At 36.2% G+C, this 18,989-nt stretch overlaps 1 protein-coding gene and 1 long non-coding RNA gene across 3 annotated transcripts; one reads left to right on the forward strand and one right to left on the reverse strand.

Annotated features, from left to right (window-relative positions):
- Positions 1-15: 15 nt before the first annotated feature.
- LOC127951605 (uncharacterized) lies at positions 16-1,075 on the forward strand. The gene is made up of 3 exons (XR_008152676.1): positions 16-117; positions 228-288; positions 409-1,075. It is a non-coding gene; the product is annotated as an uncharacterized LOC127951605 (long non-coding RNA).
- A 1,056-nt stretch (positions 1,076-2,131) lies between these two features.
- On the reverse strand, positions 2,132-15,060 carry LOC127951577 (ADP-ribosylation factor 1). Of its 2 annotated transcripts, none has more exons than XM_052549551.1 (5): positions 14,919-15,060; positions 6,481-6,638; positions 5,892-6,002; positions 5,264-5,388; positions 2,132-4,248 (listed from the first exon to the last, which is right to left on the reverse strand). In XM_052549551.1, the coding sequence occupies exons 2-5, from the start codon at positions 6,626-6,628 to the stop codon at positions 4,087-4,089; spliced, it is 546 nt and encodes a 181-aa protein (XP_052405511.1). In that variant the 5' UTR covers positions 6,629-6,638; positions 14,919-15,060; the 3' UTR covers positions 2,132-4,086. The 2 variants fall into 2 exon arrangements, with proteins under 2 accessions (XP_052405511.1, XP_052405521.1); XM_052549561.1 differs by having other exon boundaries at positions 6,481-6,641; positions 14,919-15,012.
- Positions 15,061-18,989: the final 3,929 nt, after the last annotated feature.

Below are 18,989 nucleotides of genomic sequence, written 5' to 3' on the forward strand. Positions count from 1 at the left end.
TAAATAAAGGTGATTGAATGTGTAATGATGGTTCGTCACCTCTGCTAATGTGTGAATGACATGAGGAAGCTTGTACAAGAATGAAGCATTCACACCAGATCTCTCCGGAGCAACAGTGTAAGTAATGAGATGAATCCATACCGACAGCAGCTTTTCTCACCCTGGTCCCTAATACTGTAGATGACTAAGTTTGCTCTTTTGGCCAAAATGTGTCTATGTTTTTTCAGGTAGATGAATCCATTTCCTCTACGGGATCTCAATCCAGGGCTGAGTTTCCCATGCCCTCTAGTAAACATGAAGTGTTTTTTTTTCTATTTGGCAACACATAATGAGTTGTTCTCCATATTAAGCTGCTAATATGAAAATAATTATCTTTCATTGTGAGAGATCTTTGCATTTTTGTGACAGGTGCAGTTTCATTGGGAGATGGAGAGGGTTTAAGCAGACTAAACTGACCTATTTGCACTTGGCCACATCATGATATATTGATTATAAAAAGTAACCAGGTGTAAATGCCCTCTGAAATACATTCAGGATGGATTGCAATCTACTGGAAGAGGTTTGAGATTCATTCCAGCCAAGACTGTGCAAGTGAAAAAGCATCTGATTAAGTCGTATATGCCATTTTTACATATTTTTGAAGTGTAAATAGAACAGTTTTTACAAATCAGATAACAAAACAGATCTGAGAAAATGCATTCAAGTGTCAATAGGCCCAGTGACTGGTGAAGGCCAGCAAACTTCACGCCAAACAAGATGCTTTAAAAAATAGATATGGTGAGTTTTACATTTAATGACAACTTTAAAATTAATTTCTGTAATTAATTTTGATTTCAAGCCCTTGTGTTTAACAGTATGAACTGAATGAAGTGATTTATCATGAGCAGTCCTGCTAATTGCCTAGACAGGGTACAACTATTTGAGTCCACCTGTGTTCAGTTGCATCATTAATTCCAGTTTGAGAGTTTTGCTCGGTTGAGCTTTTATAACTGAAATAGAAGCACACATTAATCCTGCTGTCTGTAGAGCTGAATTTGTAAGAAAAAAAAAAAAAAGAGAAAGAAAGCTTGCAGAAGCCTTGAACTTTCTTGTCTGAAAGGAAAGCACTATATTGGGTGCAAACTAAATATAGTTCAACCCTCACATAACACTGATGGCAACATCATGCGTTCATTTCAACAGGAGGAACTGGAAAGCTTTATTAGCACCAAGGACAACCTGAATGGAACCAAATATACATATGTCCCTTTGAAGAAGGACATATCTATATTTGGAACTTTTAATTCATTTTCCAAGTTGGTGTTTTTGAGTTAACTTGGATTCATAATTCAACAACATGTAAAAATGTTAACAATGAGTTTCAACGAAATGGCATTACCTGCTGGCCAGTGTCAAATATATGCTAAAATAGCTCACCTGTCTAATGATAGGAAATAAGATGCGAAGTCTCATCTCCGCTGAATTGGCGAGTCATGTGACACAGGGGTATATTTAATTAATGAAAAGCCTCTAATAGAAAATGTAATATTTCAGTATTGATGTATGACAGCTCTGAGAAGAGGGTCATTGTGAAATTATTCCAGGATACTAGAATGTTTATTAGTGGCTCTATTTGAAAGCTGTAATGTCTCATGCAGAACCTGTTTGGATGTCCACTTATCAAAAAGACTGGAATAAGCAGCAAATAAATGATGAAAGCTCAAACTTTTGACTTGGCTTTATAAGGCACATGCTTATCAATTTGATAACTTGATAATTATGTAACACTGGCACTGTCAAAATCAGCTCCACAGCACCACCTAAAGGTTTATTTTGCTTAGTTATTAACAGGCACATTGTACATTTAAAACATTTCTGTAAGTGTACCAGAATTAGCCAAAAGGCTATTTGTCATCCATAGTACCTGCACAGAATATTACAAGCCATCCTTAAAAGAGGTATGATAAGAATACATGCTAAAGAATTTTACACCTCCATAAAACAATCAAGTGAAATTGAACAAATACATAACACAATCATGAACGACGGGAAGATGAACTAGAGTAGGACATGGACACATCTCAGCTCCACCAATAGGAACCATGCGGATTAGAATATCGATAACTTGTCAAATAAAAGAACAACAAATCAATTGTAATAGATATCTCTTTATTATAGTGCATTTATCAGATGTTACAAGATGGAGTTTTAAAAAAAGCTAAACAAAAACCATTTAAGTAAAAGAAAACGTGTACACGTGCCTTGCTTCTACTATTTTACAGAATTTTTGAAATTAAAGCTTCACATCTGAACATAGGATAGCTACATGAAATCTGCAAGCTAAATACATTTTCATACTCATACACTTTAATTACTTATCATTGATGATGCTTATTCAAATAAATCTTTATCTACAGTAGATCTGTATCATAATAACTAAAAGGCCCAAAAAACATTATTATTAGAGTTATGAAACATGAATTTTGGTGACCGACAAAAGGGGAAGAAAACAAATGAATAAAATGCATTCAAGATGCTATCAAGTTCCACACACGGTGAAACGTCACCTATTCCCTTGTGAGAGGTCAGTACAGGGTTAGAACCACTGGGATCTTTACAGCAGAATGTTTGATGCTGTATTCAACACTGCAGTTGCCTTTGGAATATGACAGAAAATAAATCGTGTTTGTCAGTTTTGGAATATTAGGAGATGCATGCACACATTCTTCAAGCGGACAACTCTCTGCTGGTGCTTGATTCTATCAGTGACATGTTGTTGTTTTTTTTAATGGACTGGTGCATCAGGTAGAGCAGCCATCAACAGATAAAGAGATAAACAAGGAAGGAGGAAAGAAACGTGAAATATGAAACAGGAAGGACTATAGCTGGTTGGATGAGTTTGCATTTTGACCTGCAGCTGTTCTGCAATTCTCTCATACATAAAGAACCAACTAAGGAACCACTGGAGCTCGTTGGTGACTCTGCATCAGCCTGAATCTTCATCCATCTATCTTGCATTTCAAAAAGCCCTTAGTGGCTTCAACTGAACACTCATGAGATTCTGACTGTACATATGATGCAGGACAACTTGAAAGAGACCATAATAATGAAAAAATTATCACAACCGTAAAAAAAGAAAAAGAAAGAGCTAAAAGAGAATCACTGGAGTGGGAGCAGCTCGCAAAAGGCCTCGCTGCTCCAGCAGAAGACGCTCACTCCTTCCATCCTCCCACAAACACTCCTCACTTCTGCAGTCGCCTCTTACATGGCAATCAAAACACATGTAAGGCTGTTAGTTAGTGCCTGGGATCTGCTTAGATGATCAGCAAGATCCAAACAAACAGCAGACACTCAGGCTCAAATGATTTCTTCCCCACAGGCAATAGTTTTAAGACATTCTACAAACTGACTTTGTGTAAACGAAAGGTTTCACAGGCTTGTGCTTGAATGCGCTTGACTGAGGACCGAAGTAGGGAAAGAGAGCTGGTGTTCACATGGAAAGCATCATGCGACATACCTAAAAGCAGTAGCATGATTTTCAAATAACGCGAAGAAGAATGGATGGAAAAGAAATGTCACTTTATTGTCTGATTTTTTTTTCCTTCTTTTTTTCCCAACCTGATGCAGGTTACAATGAGTTCTATCAAGTGTGGGGTCAAAGGATGGCAACTCACACCTTGCAACATTTTAGACATGCGTGATTGCTTCAAACATTGGGAAAGGGACAAATCAGGCCTATAGTCTGGTTTCAGTGTATTAGGTAACAAATATTTAACATCCTGGGTCATTCTTTGCGTGCAGAAAACCACGGGGAGAGGAGGGAGAGGAGAGAGAAAGAGAGAACCGTGCTGTACACTGAGTGTCTATTTTAAGAGGCACAGCAAGGCTACTCCCACCCTCAGTTCACACACACACACACACATGTACACACACACTCTTGCATGTGCATTTTAGACAGCACTGGGCAGAGCCTCTGATGTATTCAAGACTGAACAAGAGAAAGAAATAGATCAACTGGGTAACCGGCGAGACTGAAACCAGTGCTGTCACCCTTCACACACATTCATACACACACAGCGCTAACAGAAGAGGAGAGGTTGGAATGGATCATTTAGCGTTTTTGAGCTGGTTGGACAGCCAGTCAAGCCCTTCGTACAAGCCATCCCCACTGGTGGCGCAGGTGGCTTGGATGTACCAGTTACGATGACGCAGGGAATGAAGGCCCAGCTTATCTGTGATCTCGGCTGCGTTCATCGCGTTGGGCAGATCCTGTAGTGGAAAAGATGGAAAGGGCAATACAATCAAACACTGAGTTTCTTAAAAATATAAATTTTGATGTGTGCAATTATTTATTCATAAAATCCCAAGATCTCTTAGCATTTTTACAGGCTGTGTGAAAATGTGCTGCCCAACCTGCAGATGTCACTGTTCTGCTAAACAAACTTAAACGACTTGGTTCATTTTAATGAATCAACAACATAACCAAAAAAGAAAAAAAAGATGAGTTACTGGTTTGAATCAGTCTAAAGCCCTGGCTCTACAGCATTTACAGCATTATCAGAGAGAGAATTTCTTGCATCGAAAGTGTAAAAAGAAACAAATAAATAAAATACGGGAAAAGTCTCTTATGCTCACCAGGGCTACTTTTATTTAAACAAAAAAATATTATAAACAGTATTTTCATGAAATATTATACTTTAATAGAACAGTTTTAAATTTGAATACATTTTAATATGCAATGTATTCCTGTGATGACAAAGCAGGATTTTCAGCAGCAAATCAGAACTATTTCTAATGTGCTGATTTGGTCCTCAAGAAACATTTCTTTTTATTATCAATGTTTAAAAGAGCTGCACAATATTTTTTGTGTAACCAGTGATACTTTTTTTTCAGTATTCTTTGATAAATAAAGAAAAAGTTCAAAAGAAAAGCATTTGTTTAAAATAGATACTTTGTAATGCAAAAGTCTTAACGCTCATTTGATCAATTCAACACAGCTGAATGAAATACTTGCTGAATGAAAGTATTATTTAAAAATACTTAAACAGCAGTGTAAGCTACATCTATAAATGTGAAATATATGTTAATCGGAATTTAATGAAATTCAGTCAGAATTTGATTACGAGCTGGTGCATCAGAATCAAATCAAATAAGATCAACTGCATTAATATCCAGACCAATCAATGGAACAGTCATAAATGACAACAGCCCTAGCAGAAGTCAGAAAAGGAACCACATAAACACTGGGGCTGCTGTTGGTGAATTTGGTTTTCCTCTCTTTTACCTGCTTGTTGGCAAAGACGAGCAGCACAGCATCTCTCAATTCGTCCTCTGCCAGCATCCTCGTCAACTCCTCCCTCGCCTCATTCACTCGCTCTCTATCGTTACTGTCCACAACAAAAATCAGTCCTGTGGAACAGACAGCGAGAGACTGAATATGAGCTTAGCTAGAGAGCCACCACAGAGACAGGTCTTACGTCACTGAATATGAATATGTCTCATATTCCCTAGTAATGCTAGCTGTTCGACATGCATCAGCTCCATGCAGACCGATCGGTGCATGACACCAAAGCACGGCGACAGCGATCCAAAAGCATAAAGAGAGTCGTCTGCTCTTCAGTCACTCCCACGGTACACCAACATGTCTGTGCAGCGCCAATGCATCCCGAACAATCATAAATGTACAATCAACAGAGGTGGACGTTTCATTGCTATTGGTGTTCATGGCCTTGCAAATCTACATCGGCATCCAAACACAGCCAATTCAACTTGTTCAGTTGCCATTTCAAAAATGGCTGTCAAATGTTTCTGTTCATCTTGCTGCTCACGGTAACCCCGCCTAGATTTGAAACTAGGCTCTAGCTCTGAACCAGCACTTAAACTGCCGGGTATGTTTGTGTGTGAACACTGACCTTGTGTGTTCTGGAAATAGTGCCTCCAAAGCGGCCGGATCTTATCCTGACCACCCACATCCCACACAGTGAAGCTGATGTTCTTATACTCTACTGTCTCAACATTAAAACCTGCAAAGAAAAGAGGGGGCAAGTTAAAAACTGGTTTAAAGGATAGAGGAGCAGATGGAATGATGGTGAAAAGGCATAAACTCATGCTGGGGCCCCACTCTAATTACACTAAGGCCCAAAGGCAAAGAATTTTATGATATATACACACACAGACAGCAGAGAAAGAGATGGGATAGAAAGATAAGATCGGACACAAAGAGATGGAATAAGAGGGGGAGGGACAATGAATAAAAGTGGGGAAAAAAGTTAAATATACAGGCAAACACTTTTAATCAAATTATCTAATTAGAGTTGATTGGTTTGATTAATTACTTTTTGTTGATTTTTTTTTTTTTTATATGCATGGAGAAAATAATATTTCCACAACCAAGCCCACTTAGAGAAAAAAAACAGCAATACATGGTTCAAAACAAGTTTACTAGTCTGAAATAGGGATGAATGAAAAAGAAAGCAAAGAAAAAGTGCAAGAATCACAGACCGATAGTGGGGATGGTGGTGACTATTTCTCCCAGTTTCAGTTTGTACAGGATGGTGGTCTTTCCAGCAGCATCCAAGCCCACCATCAGAATTCTCATCTCTTTCTTCCCAAAGAGATTCTTAAAGAGGCCTGCAAACATATTCCCCATGGTGGCAGATCTACAGAGAAGAACAGAGAAGGTAGATGGGGTTATACACCTCACATATCAGAGAAACTAGTGCGCAGCCATCTTTGAACTTCTGTTTTTGCGGTAGCTCTATAGGATCAGTGATGAAGACTAATAAACAGGTGATGTGGATTCACTTACTGTAGCGTTAATGAATGTGCATTTTAATGTTTTAATGTTCATAACAAATGTCAGCAGATTTTAAAGCGAGTCGTTCATTCATAAATTGGTACAACCTTATCTTCATGCTGCGGAAATACAGACGGAAGACAGAAGAAAACTAGTGCAGCATTGAAGATACAGTCTAAAGAGCAGAAATAACCATCCAATTAAAATTACTCACCAAATGAAAACAGAATCAGAAACAGAATTAGCTTTACTGCCAGGTATGTTTACACATACAAGGAATTTGTTGTGTGACAATCATGAAAGAATCATGACAGGAGCTTCCGCAACACAACAGAGTGACAATGACAGAATTTTTTTTTTTTACGTTTTTAACTGGCAAAACAATATTTTGACTGCCTGAAGATGGTTTCGCATAATAGTAATGATCTGGCTGTAAACTGAAAAACAGAAGATTAAACCCTGCGAGTGGTGATGCTTCAAAGCATTCAACCTCAAATCACTCTTTCATAAGTTGCACATTTGGGTATCTGGCAAATAAATTCATAGTATCAAAAAGTTTAAAACCCAAATGGCACAATCCACAATCATTTACTTGTTATGGTTCAACCACATCTGACGCTGGGGAACATCTGACTGTAGGTCAAGGCTGATTCACCATGTGAAGAGAAAAGAGGGGGAGAGGAGTCAGATAAACAAAAGGCCCATTAATGAAGTGGATGCAAGATGCCACCGGTGGAAAGAAGAGTACATGAGGTAACCAGAAACCTGACAAACCTGTAAGAGGAGACACCTGCCCTCTGAATTAATCAGAGACACAGAGAAAGAGGGCTGGAGAACCTGGTCCCCATCAGCTGAGTTACACTCTAATCCCAATTGTAACTCAAGCAATAAACTACAGTTTTAGACAATTAGGCCACCACATGCCTACTTACCCAGTCAGTACATCTCTCCTTTACTGTGCCTAAACGATATGAGACTTCAGTGTTTCCCTATACATTGATTTATTTGTGGAGGCCTGCAAAATCAAAACTGACAGCCACAAATAGATTTTCGAAAAGGATAAGATGGGCACTGCACATTTCAAAATAAAAATGTGGTGAGGGTGTTTTTATATGAATGTATCTTTGAAGGGAGCCAACTGTCTTTAGAAAAGCTTCAATGTCATTTTAATCTCATCTTTTCTATAATGCCAGACAAAGAATCGTTTATGAGCACAGCGTTGCATTGTGTACAGTCGTGACCGGATTAGGGCTGTCACTTTTGAGAAAAATCACATTCGAACGGATATCGAATATCATGTAATGTATTCGAATATCAACTTATATGAAGTGCTACTATGCATATCCCACAACATTAGGCTAAATGGAAATAAATAACATTCAGAACAGGCACAAACAATAACGTGACAACTTAAATAGCAGCAGGAGTAAGGCATATAGCCGAGCCTAATTAATTTCTTAATACTGTTTGCAAGAAACACCAGTCTATCAACTTGATCTGGATTAAGTGCGGCCCTGTTTTTATTTACAATGTTCCTCGCGGTGGAGAACACGCGTTCGGAGCACACAGACGTGCCTGGCTAGCTATTTTTCGCTTGATTTGGTCATGGGCCTACGCTACAATATGTCTAGAGTGCCTTCTACTGGATAAGATGGCAAAGAATAAAATAAAAAAACAAACGGTCTAATGATAAGACTGTAAAAAATGCCCTACACATGGCATTTTAAAAACCAGATATTTTATAGTTCGACTACGGATATTTCATGTCATGTTCGAATGCATATTCGAATATCGAACAAAAAGTGACAGCCCAAGATGGATAAACCACTATTTCTGCTGCTCGAAAAGCAGCTCCTGCTGGCAGAGAATGAATTATAATAAATATTTGTATATACATATATGTCCCCCTGGGGGAAATGCCGCTACACACAGAGTGTAGAGCCCTATGATTTCCGTGATGCAGAAAACGGGGACGGAATCGCAGAATTTGGTCATAAAAACAGAATTCACAGTGTAACATGGAATGTCACAGAATTTGTCAAATTTTGAATGAATTAATCAAAAGTAGGTCATTACACTTAAATCAAATCACAATATGGACCAGTATCTGTAAATATTAAGTTGCAAAAGTCAATTTAAACATGAATCCTGCATGTTCTGCATGTCTCTGTTAATGAATTTACCACACACATACTGAAGTGCACGTGACAATCGCAGTGATTCCAGCGTCTATATAACTATTTGTATTACTATTTCTCAGTTGAATTTACATAACCTACTACTACTGCTGCTATTACTATAACTACTACTACTACTACAAGAAAATAAACATTATTTTTTTAAGGATAATCACACAAACATTTATTCCATGTTTTAAAGTTTAATAGCAAACCCCATTTGTTTGCCAAAAAATATAAAAATTAAAGTTTGCTTAATTTTCAATAATTAAATGACATGAATGTTTTATGCCTTCATTTGATAAGCAGAAAATTGTAAATACACAACACATAATTTCTGATAAGAAAAACAAAGGCTACTTTAAAGAAAAAGGAAAATAATAATTTAAGTTGTTTTATGTATTCAATTATTTAGATATGCTAAAACACAGAATTTGGTAACAACAAAACTTTAATAATTTGGTTTGAAAATGTATAATTTTAATGACAAATTTATTAGACATGCTTTTTGATTAATAACATTTTAGGGATGAAACACTTTGAAAAGAAAAATACAGTGAACTGCAACATGTGCAGGGCAAGTCTGTCATATTATAATGAGATTATTAGCTACTGTTAAATAATGTAACAGAATGCATTAACAGTCTATGTGCAACTGCACGTTCTAATATTGTAAATATAAATCAGATTTTTCTCTCGACGAATCTCCTAATCTCCTTTGAATTTATTTCTTTAGTGTTTCTCTTGTGGCCCGAACATAGTGAAAACAATGAGAAGAAACATTATTTGTGTTGAAAAGGTTGTTTTTGAAATTTGGTGCATAAAACTGATAAATTGTTCCTGAAGTGTAACAATTTTATTTAGGCCATAAGCCTATAATTCATTGTAGGCTATAATAAATCAGTTTTAGAAGATATTTTTAGTAGCAGCCTAAGCTATTAGCCTTATTTAATAATTCTTTAAATATGAAAACTGATGTGTTGGCCAATAAATATTTTTTATACAGTTTTACATAATTTTTGAGAGCCTGATTACCAAAAAAAAAAAAAAGTCATCATTAAAAGGCATTAAACACTTCAACATAAATCAAACATAAACAGCCTTACAATTAATGATGCCATGTTCCACTGCAACATTGAACTGTGACGTGTGTATCATGATGCGTACTGTATTGTGAAGAAGTCACCCTGTGATACCCTGCCCTATGCAAAATAATTCAGAAGACTGCAGCAGCACAAAAGATAAAGATGTCGTACTTAATGTGAAGGAATGTACTTTGTCTACGGAGTCTAATTGTGGCACAAAAGTTAAGCACTAAGAATGGTGTGAGAAGAACACACCCATTGATATTGTGAGAGCAGTGTCCTTTGGCTAAAAAGAAGAGAGGTGGGGTTTCAGAATGCAGAGACACTAGAGGTGAAACAATGTCCCAACAGAACTAAGATACTACTTAACCCTCAAACTATTTTAAAAACACCCTTTAAAAAAAAATTATGTACCCTACAAGGGGCCACATCACTGGAAGACCATGCAAATACAAGGAAGTTCTACAAAAAAAAAAAAAAAAAATCTGTATTCTGTAACTAGCACATTTTTTCACAGGTTGACTCACTGATCAGTCAGATGGGTTGCATTAGGGTCAATGTGCGTTTCAGGGGAGTCATTGCTGAAACACCGGATTTATATTATACACTCACTGACTGAATTCTGCTCTCTTGCAAATTCTCTCATCATAAATAACAAAGTGCAGATGTAAGTATGATCCATCCAAGTAGGAGATTCATTCATCAAACATAGACAGTTTTACTAATAGTAAGGGGAGGTTTTTTGAGAGCACGTAAACTCGTGCTAGACTGAAGTCAGTCATTCACTGTTCCTTGACAATGTAAATGTTCTTTGCTCACTTTCTCTGTATAACTTATTCACTGTTTGAATAACTTTGGAAGGTACAGGACAGGTAATAAAACATGTATCCATTACATCCGTGAACATGATTCAGACATCTCTGGATGATGAAAAAGACATCTCCCATCGTTCCACTCTCCTTCATAGCATCATCAAGCTTTGCCTTTGTTATTGTTTGAAAATGCGACTTCAAGCAGCAAAAACTTACATAGTGCATTTAATATTTATTTAGAAATTATGGTTTCAATCATCATGTCTTAACATTTTTAAAAAATGGTTGTGTTAAGTGAAATTTTGCTTTCTCCACTGTGATTCACTTTGTCTCTCTGTGCAGTGACACATTTAAAAATGATGCATCAGATGTGATGAGTATTGCTGACTCTTTCCTTTTTTTCCTCACATTGGTTACAACAGACTGGACTAATCATGCTGAAACTGAAGGCATTTAAAGTTAAGCCAAATCTTAACAGCCCTATTCTAATTCTGAAATCTTCAGCTTAATACACAAAGGAGTGTAACGTTCACATACACTACCATACAAACATTTGGGGTCGGTGAGAAATATCTAATTCTCACCAAGGTTACATTAGTTTAATAAAGTAATATTGTTAAATATTATTACAATGCAAAATAACTAGTTTATATTTCAATATATTTCGAAATTAATTTATTCCTGTGATGCAAAGCAGTCATTACTCCAGTCTTCAGTGTCACATGATCCTTCAGAAATCATTTTAATATGCTGATGTGCTGCTCATCATCAGTTAAATGAAAGAAAGAAAATAGTTTTTGGTTTGTTTGTTTCACATTTCTGGACTCTTTGATAAACAAAGTTCAAGAGAGAAACATTTATTTGAAACAGAAATAGTTTGTAACACTACAAAATACTTTACAAAAGTATTAAGCCCTGAAGCTCATGTCTCAAAAAGCTAAGCAATTTTCAAATAGACGCTACACCTTTATTAACAAACCATATATTTGAAGTCTAAATTTGCATAAAAACACTTAAAACTACATTCCACAAGCAAAGTGAAAGTTGAAGCTAGAATAATCGCAGTAATCGAGAAAAGAAAGAACTGTTGAATGTTTGTGTATATATCGCTCTGATTGATCAGCTACTAGGGATGCAATGATACAATTTTTTTCAGAAGTGATCCGATAATTAATCTGCCAATACGATCCAATCCAATACTAGTGCAGGTTTTTTTTTTTTATCAATGTAGAATTTCTATACTTCTCTGTGCTGACCTGATCATCACTCTTTTGTGTGTTAAACACAATCTACCATATACAGACAACTTTGTTTTAATGAAAAATAACAAATGAAAAAAAAATATCTAATCAATCTATGACAAAAATACTATTATAAACTAGATTAGTGGATAACTCAGCAGCAAAAGATACTAGGGGTGCTCCAATCAGGATTTTTTTTCTGCCAATCATCAATCATTGATCTTCGATCACAGAAAGCAGTACCTGATCACAGACACCAATCTTTTTAAAGCCTTCTTTTCATCATGTAGAACTATTTATAGTGATGAATGATCCAATCAAGATTTTTAGACATTTATTCAGGGCCTGAATTTCATTTTTACAAAATCAATTCCTCTTTTAGTTGACTCTTGCGAGATGATTTTTTTCTTTCCTTTTCGTTTTAGGGGTAGAGGGGGGCAGTTTTTAGAATTTTATTCAAAAAGATAAAAAAAAAAATTCACCTAAAAATCTGATCATGCACTGTATTTTTTTTTTCTTTTCTATATAATCGTGTAATTGTTGCACAATAGATTAACCAGCGCATGCCTGATTTTGTGAGCTGTATGTGAGGTTCACATATACTCTGTTTGTAGTGCATATGTAGTCCATGTGTGGTACAGAAGCAGCACGGACTGTGCTTTCACACAGGAGTCAGCTCCTGATCTGTGGCTGTTTAAATCCAAAATATTGTTACTCAAAATGCTTTTTCAACATTCTGATTCTTTTTTCACACAGTACAGTAATACAATCTTTCATCAATTATTCATTGCATTTTACTTTTGCATTTACTTCTAGATTTATATATTGTATTGCTAAAGCAAAACATTTAAACTACTTTTCTTACGTTATCACAAACACTCTAACTTAAAACATACCATTGACAGAAACAGTCAGCTCTACTGCCTTTGGCATTTAAAACTTTATTACAAGCAATCCTGCGGTTCATAAAGAACTTTAATTAAGAACTTTAAAATTATTGCCTTATTTAAAAGTGCTCTTTTCCTTCAAACCTAGCCAAAAAGCCAAAGCCTATGTGTTGGCTGTGAAACACAGATTTTAAGAACAAGTGGAAAATGTTAGCAAGCGGTTAGTCTGAATTTACATTAGTTTTAAACGCCGAGCCAGGTGCGAGTCGACGCAGGTTGTGCAGATTTGCGGTGCAGGGCCATGAAGAGAATAAAACCGAACATTACAAAACAGGCTGCGTGAGTGTAGCGAGTGTGAACGTGGGATTCGCTCCAAAATACAGAAAAAAAACAGTAATCTTGAAAAATGTTTTTACAATATAAAATAATGTTTTCTGTTTTGATATCCTTTCAAATATTTTTTTTCTGTGATGCAAAGTTGAATTTCCATCAGCAGTTATTACCCCAGTATACAGTGTCACATGATCTTTAAGAAATCATTCTAAAATGCTGATTATTACAATTGTTTTGTTTGTTTGTTTTTTTTTTGTTTTGTTTTTTGATTCTTTGATGAATAAAAAGTTAAAAAGAACATTAATTCAAAATATAAGGTATTACTATATGGAAATGAAAATGCTCATCAAACGTGCAAATAGATCAAATACTGAAATTGTTAGGACCACACATTTATCAGGCATACTAGGAAGTGAGAGTATAACAGAGGCCAGAGAAAAATCACATGACAACATCTGATCCTATCCACAGTTTCAATGTTGCGACAGACACCACCAATAAAAGCGAGAAATGCTTCCAAACTAAAAATCAACACGTCAGTCATTCATTCAAAGTGGTACAACCACGCGTATAAAAACATATTTAGTTTTCCAATCTGACCAAGAACTGAATGGGGGTTAAATGAATTATTATTACCAGAGATATACGATTACACAATATTCGACTCGATCGATGCCGTCATGCATTAGAGTAGAAACCTGGTATTTGACACCTGCTAGTAATATAGAATAGTGAAAGATGTCATTCTATCACTTATTTTATTTTTTTAATTCTCACAATCAAAAGCAATTAGCATTATTAAAAGTGCTGGCTTCACATACTGTTTTCTAATTTCTTATGAGGCCAAAGACTGGATCAAACCTGCTCTCGCTTGTCAAAAACAAACCACTCGAGATAAACACAGAACCTCTTACCAACAATTATACAAGCATCACTTCTTGGCGAACTCTCAAAAACAAATACTTAACATCTGAAACACGAAACAGAATCAACGTCCGTTTCTTCGTGCCGAACGATCTCAAACACGGCCTATGAATCATTCACATTGATAGACTACGAACAGTGTCTGCATACGAGTCTGTGTGCCCGAGTTTAATTCACTATGATCTAATAGTCTGTTCAGTTTCTCAAAAATGTCTATTTACACTGCTACGAGACGAACTAGATCGCATAAACAATGCAGACCGTCATATTAAGGGAGCGTTCTGCTTGTGTCGGGAGCGACACCTTGTCGTCTGCTATGTGCTAAGGGCGCAGGCAAGGTAACCAACGTTAGATCACTCTACTGTTTATTTGGCAGCTTAGTTACTTATCTTACTCCGCTCTCTCCCGAAGAGTTATACAAAAACGGTAAAAACATATTTACGCAAAAAGGGGCGCTGAAAATGTCTGTATATTGAGGCAAGTAAGCGCGAACTGGTTGTGCAGTTCCACATCATCTAAGCAAACATCCGTTAGTTAGCCAGTTAGCCTCCCAAAGAAATGATAATTCATAACCGAAGTCTGGTTTTCTGTTAGCCAAATGTAGACGACGTGTACATGAAAATACCTCGGTAATACATAAGGTCTAATGACAACGCAAAATGTGTCGCTTTCACCATTATTTACCTTTTAGTGCAGTTTCGCTACAATTTTTTTCCGGTTCTCCTCCTCGCCGCTAAAAACAAAATGGCGTCTTTCTTTAGTCTAAGTCAGCGGCGTCATGGGCCCCGCCCTCGCGAAAGTGCTGTCCAATCACGTTGCACAAAGTGTATGCGAAACCCCGCCCCACTCGGGCGTGAGGGCCGAGCCTCTTCCCATGCAAACTGAAAGAGGAGTCGACCTGAAAACGTTAAGCAAATGTATGCCCCTGATGACATCATGTTTTCGAACCGCGCTAACCAGAGGGATTACCAATTATAAAGTTACTGGATAACTGAATTTAAGGTTATGTTGCAAGATGATTTTATAAATATTTGACAGAATAGCTGTTTTGAGTGCAGCCTGTAACGTTAACATTTAGGCATGTGCTGTATGAGGTTACCCTCTAGTGGCTAAGATGCTACAACGTGTCAGGTGACCGTCCGTCGCCTTCAATAATAATAATAATATAATAATTATAGGCTTTTTTCATATCTTCAATCCTTTATGCAAATACTTAGGAAGGTTATTGTGGTAAAAAAACAACAACAACAAAACAAATACAGAAAAATTCCTAAACCATTTAACGTTAAGTGAAATAAAATAAATAACAGAACTACTTTTATTTTAACTAGTAGCCAGGACAACAATACACATCTGATATATATTAAGAAAATTAAAATAAAATAAAATAAAATGTAAATGAAAAAAAAGACAAAAACAACAAAATTACTAAAACTTTAAATAAAATTAAAATGTAAAATATTAAATAAAATATTAAATAACACAGATACTTAGATAACATTATTTAAACATACTTGTTTAACACTTTTCCTTTTGTTACTTTATTTATTTATTAGTCATTTTTGTCTTTAATTGTGATGACCTACTGGTCATGAATATATGAATAGCATCAAATCATAAAATCAATAGTCTATCAAACGGTATATTCTTCTTGATCCACTGAGTGATACAGCATTAATTCTGCAGAATATACACACATGGTCAGATTTGTTGGTACCCATGGTAAATATGATCAAAGTCTGTTGATATAAATCTGCAATGTAAATCCTTTTGATCAATTTTTTTTTAAATCACAAAAATCAAACCTTTCACTGTAGAACAAGAATTTAAAATAGGGGGAAAATATCATTATGAAATAAATGTTTTTCTCTAATACACATTGGACACAGTTAACGGTTCCCTTTTATTCAATACTTTTTGAAACCTCAATTTGCTAAAATAGTGTATAAAATAGTATTATAGTTTTCTCCTATAATGCCTGATGAGGTTAGAGAACACCTGACAAGAGATCAGTGACCATTCCTTCATCCAGAAACTCTCTGGATCCTTCAGATCCCCAGCTTCTCCTCTTCAGTTCACCACACTCATTTTCTACAGGGTTCATGTCAGAGGACTGAAATGGCCATAACAGAAGCTTGGTTTTGTGCTCAGTGACCGATTTTTGTGTTGTTTTTTAAGGTTTGTTTTGAGATTATTGTCTTGTTGGAACATCCAAACATGGCCCATTAAAAGATTTTTAACAGAGGCAGTCAGGTTTAGATTTTGTACCCGTTGGTTTTTGATAGAATTAATGATGCCATGCATTTAAATAAGATGTTCAGGACCTCCAGCAGAAATATAGACCCACAACATTAAAGGGTTAGTTCAGCCAAAAATGAAAATTGTGTCATTAACGACTCACCCTGGTGTCGTTCCAATATATATAAAAGTTCATTAAAAATACGACTTTATTCAGCATTGTCTTCTCTTCCGGTTCTGTTGTGAGTGTGTTCACGACGCTGCTGAAATATATTTTAGGGTGTCTATAATTTTGTGATTGTTGTGATTTTGCAATTGATTTTTAGATTTTTTAAATAAAAGATCACAATGATTAACATTACAGCCTTCTGTTCATATTTACCATGGGTACTAACAATTCTTACCACGTGTGGAGATAAAGTCCAGTCAGCAGAGGGTGCTGCAGATAAGACAAAACCAAGCAATTGCCAGTCCACTGAAGCCACAACGACTGGCTATTCACCGAAGATCTGAAAGCTACTCTTTTTGTTGTTGATTTATTTATTTAAAATTATACTCGGATGTGTAAGCAGTGGATTGTTCACATAAAAGCTGGGTACCTGGAGAATCTGCCATTAAATTGAGCTAATTCTATTTTTAGGCTGAAGCTTCTTTCAAGAAACACCAAACAGCAGTGACAAAGAAATATGACCAAATTGGGCCTTTTCGAGTTCAGACTTAAAAAATACATAAATGAGCCAATTGTTGGAATGATAATTCCATTTTAAAAACATATCAACCCAACATAATTTTTTTTTTTTTGTTTTTTTTTTTGAGGAGTGTGAGAAATAAAGTTCTCAAGAATTAACTTCCTAAAATAATATAAGTTCATCAACCAACAGTGGCACTGATCTAGAGTCAGGTATGCAAGGTTTTGTTGTCAAAAAGATACACTTATTTTAATAATGACATGCATAACATTCTTAAATTTAGTATCAGTTTAAGTGTTATCTGCTGTATCATTTCAAAGACCTCAAAACTATTTTAAACTAAACTAAAGCCCCTTTCACACTGCACGTCGGACCCGCAATATTCCCGTAACATTGCCTGGTCGCCTTCTGTGTGAAAGCAACCACGTCCCGGAATTGATTACCGAATCGAACCCGGGTCGGGGACATAGTAACATTGCGGTAATCGATCCGGAACGAGCGCTGTGTGAACAAAAGCCAGATCTAATTCGGTATCGAAGTGATGACGCGCGTTATCGCGCGACTCTTTTACCGGCTGTTTTGAAGGAAGATAAACATTCGCGACGAAAACACATGTGCAAACTGTAATGAAGCAGAGATCAGTTAGTTCCTCACTTTCCGCGCTGACGCAGAGATCGTTTGCTTGCTTCAGTTAAAGTATAACGTGCCAAGCGTTGTCGACTCGTACATTACACGTCACGCGCTGATGTCACGTGTCGTTACGGGATCTTCAAGGGTTGTGTGTGAAAGCACGCACATATACCGGGTCATCACTGGCAGTGTGAAAGTGCCAAATCTACCGACCAGGGAACAATTACAGGAACACTTTACCGCTGTATTTGCCGGAATGGCAGTGTGAAAGGGGCTTAATTAATCTTTATTCAAGAATCCAACACTAATGATAGAAAGATGAATGTGCCACCTCTTAAACTTTATATTCACCCACACTGTTCGCATTTCAGAAGCAGAGTTGTTTGGACTGGTTACCACAAGCATGAAGTGCACCTGGCACACCTCCGTCATAAAGGTGGTGGTCTTAGACAAAGAAGGTGACATCATAAGGGAAATGTGGAGCCCTGTTGGTCAATCACTGATGGAGGCAAGAGGAACTGAGATGAAAGATCAGTCATGATTAGCTCATTATATCTTGTGCTTAGTGACGACAACAGCATCAAAGATGCCAGTGTGTTAATGATGCTGAGGAAATGAGAATGGAGCCACAGTTTGTAAACAAGGTGTTAGAATTAAACAAGAGTAAAAAGACACTCAGTATATACTGAATAATACTTATAGCAACTTAGTGATGATGTCATTCAAATTCTGAATTATTTTCATGTTTATTCAATTATTTATTTTTGATGCCAATAAAAAAGATACCAAGACAGTTTGTATGGAAAAAAATTATATAATAATTATATATTATGAATCAATTATAAAATGGTATGTTCTGGTATGTGAAAATCTGCAATATTAAATCACACTCACCACGAAGAAAGATAGTTTAGATCTCCCACTTAGATGAAAAACTATGGACAGCATGTAGCGGAAATAACCAAGAAGCACCGGATGGCCTGTTTAACAGCGGTTATATGCAAAACCATCACTTTTGCCAATATTCCTCCATTTATGTGTGTTTTATGTCAAACATTTTCATAATGGTAAGTAAGAGATTTTCTACTGCTAAATACCACTATACTAAATAGTACTAAATACATTTTCCAAGGGCGAAACTATTTTTTTTTTACGTCTTATAATTCTGAAAAATACATTTCTGTACATTTTCATTTCA

The sequence above is a fragment of the Carassius gibelio genome, chromosome A3 (assembly GCF_023724105.1).
Source record: "Carassius gibelio isolate Cgi1373 ecotype wild population from Czech Republic chromosome A3, carGib1.2-hapl.c, whole genome shotgun sequence".
In the NCBI taxonomy this organism is placed as follows: domain Eukaryota; kingdom Metazoa; phylum Chordata; class Actinopteri; order Cypriniformes; family Cyprinidae; genus Carassius; species Carassius gibelio.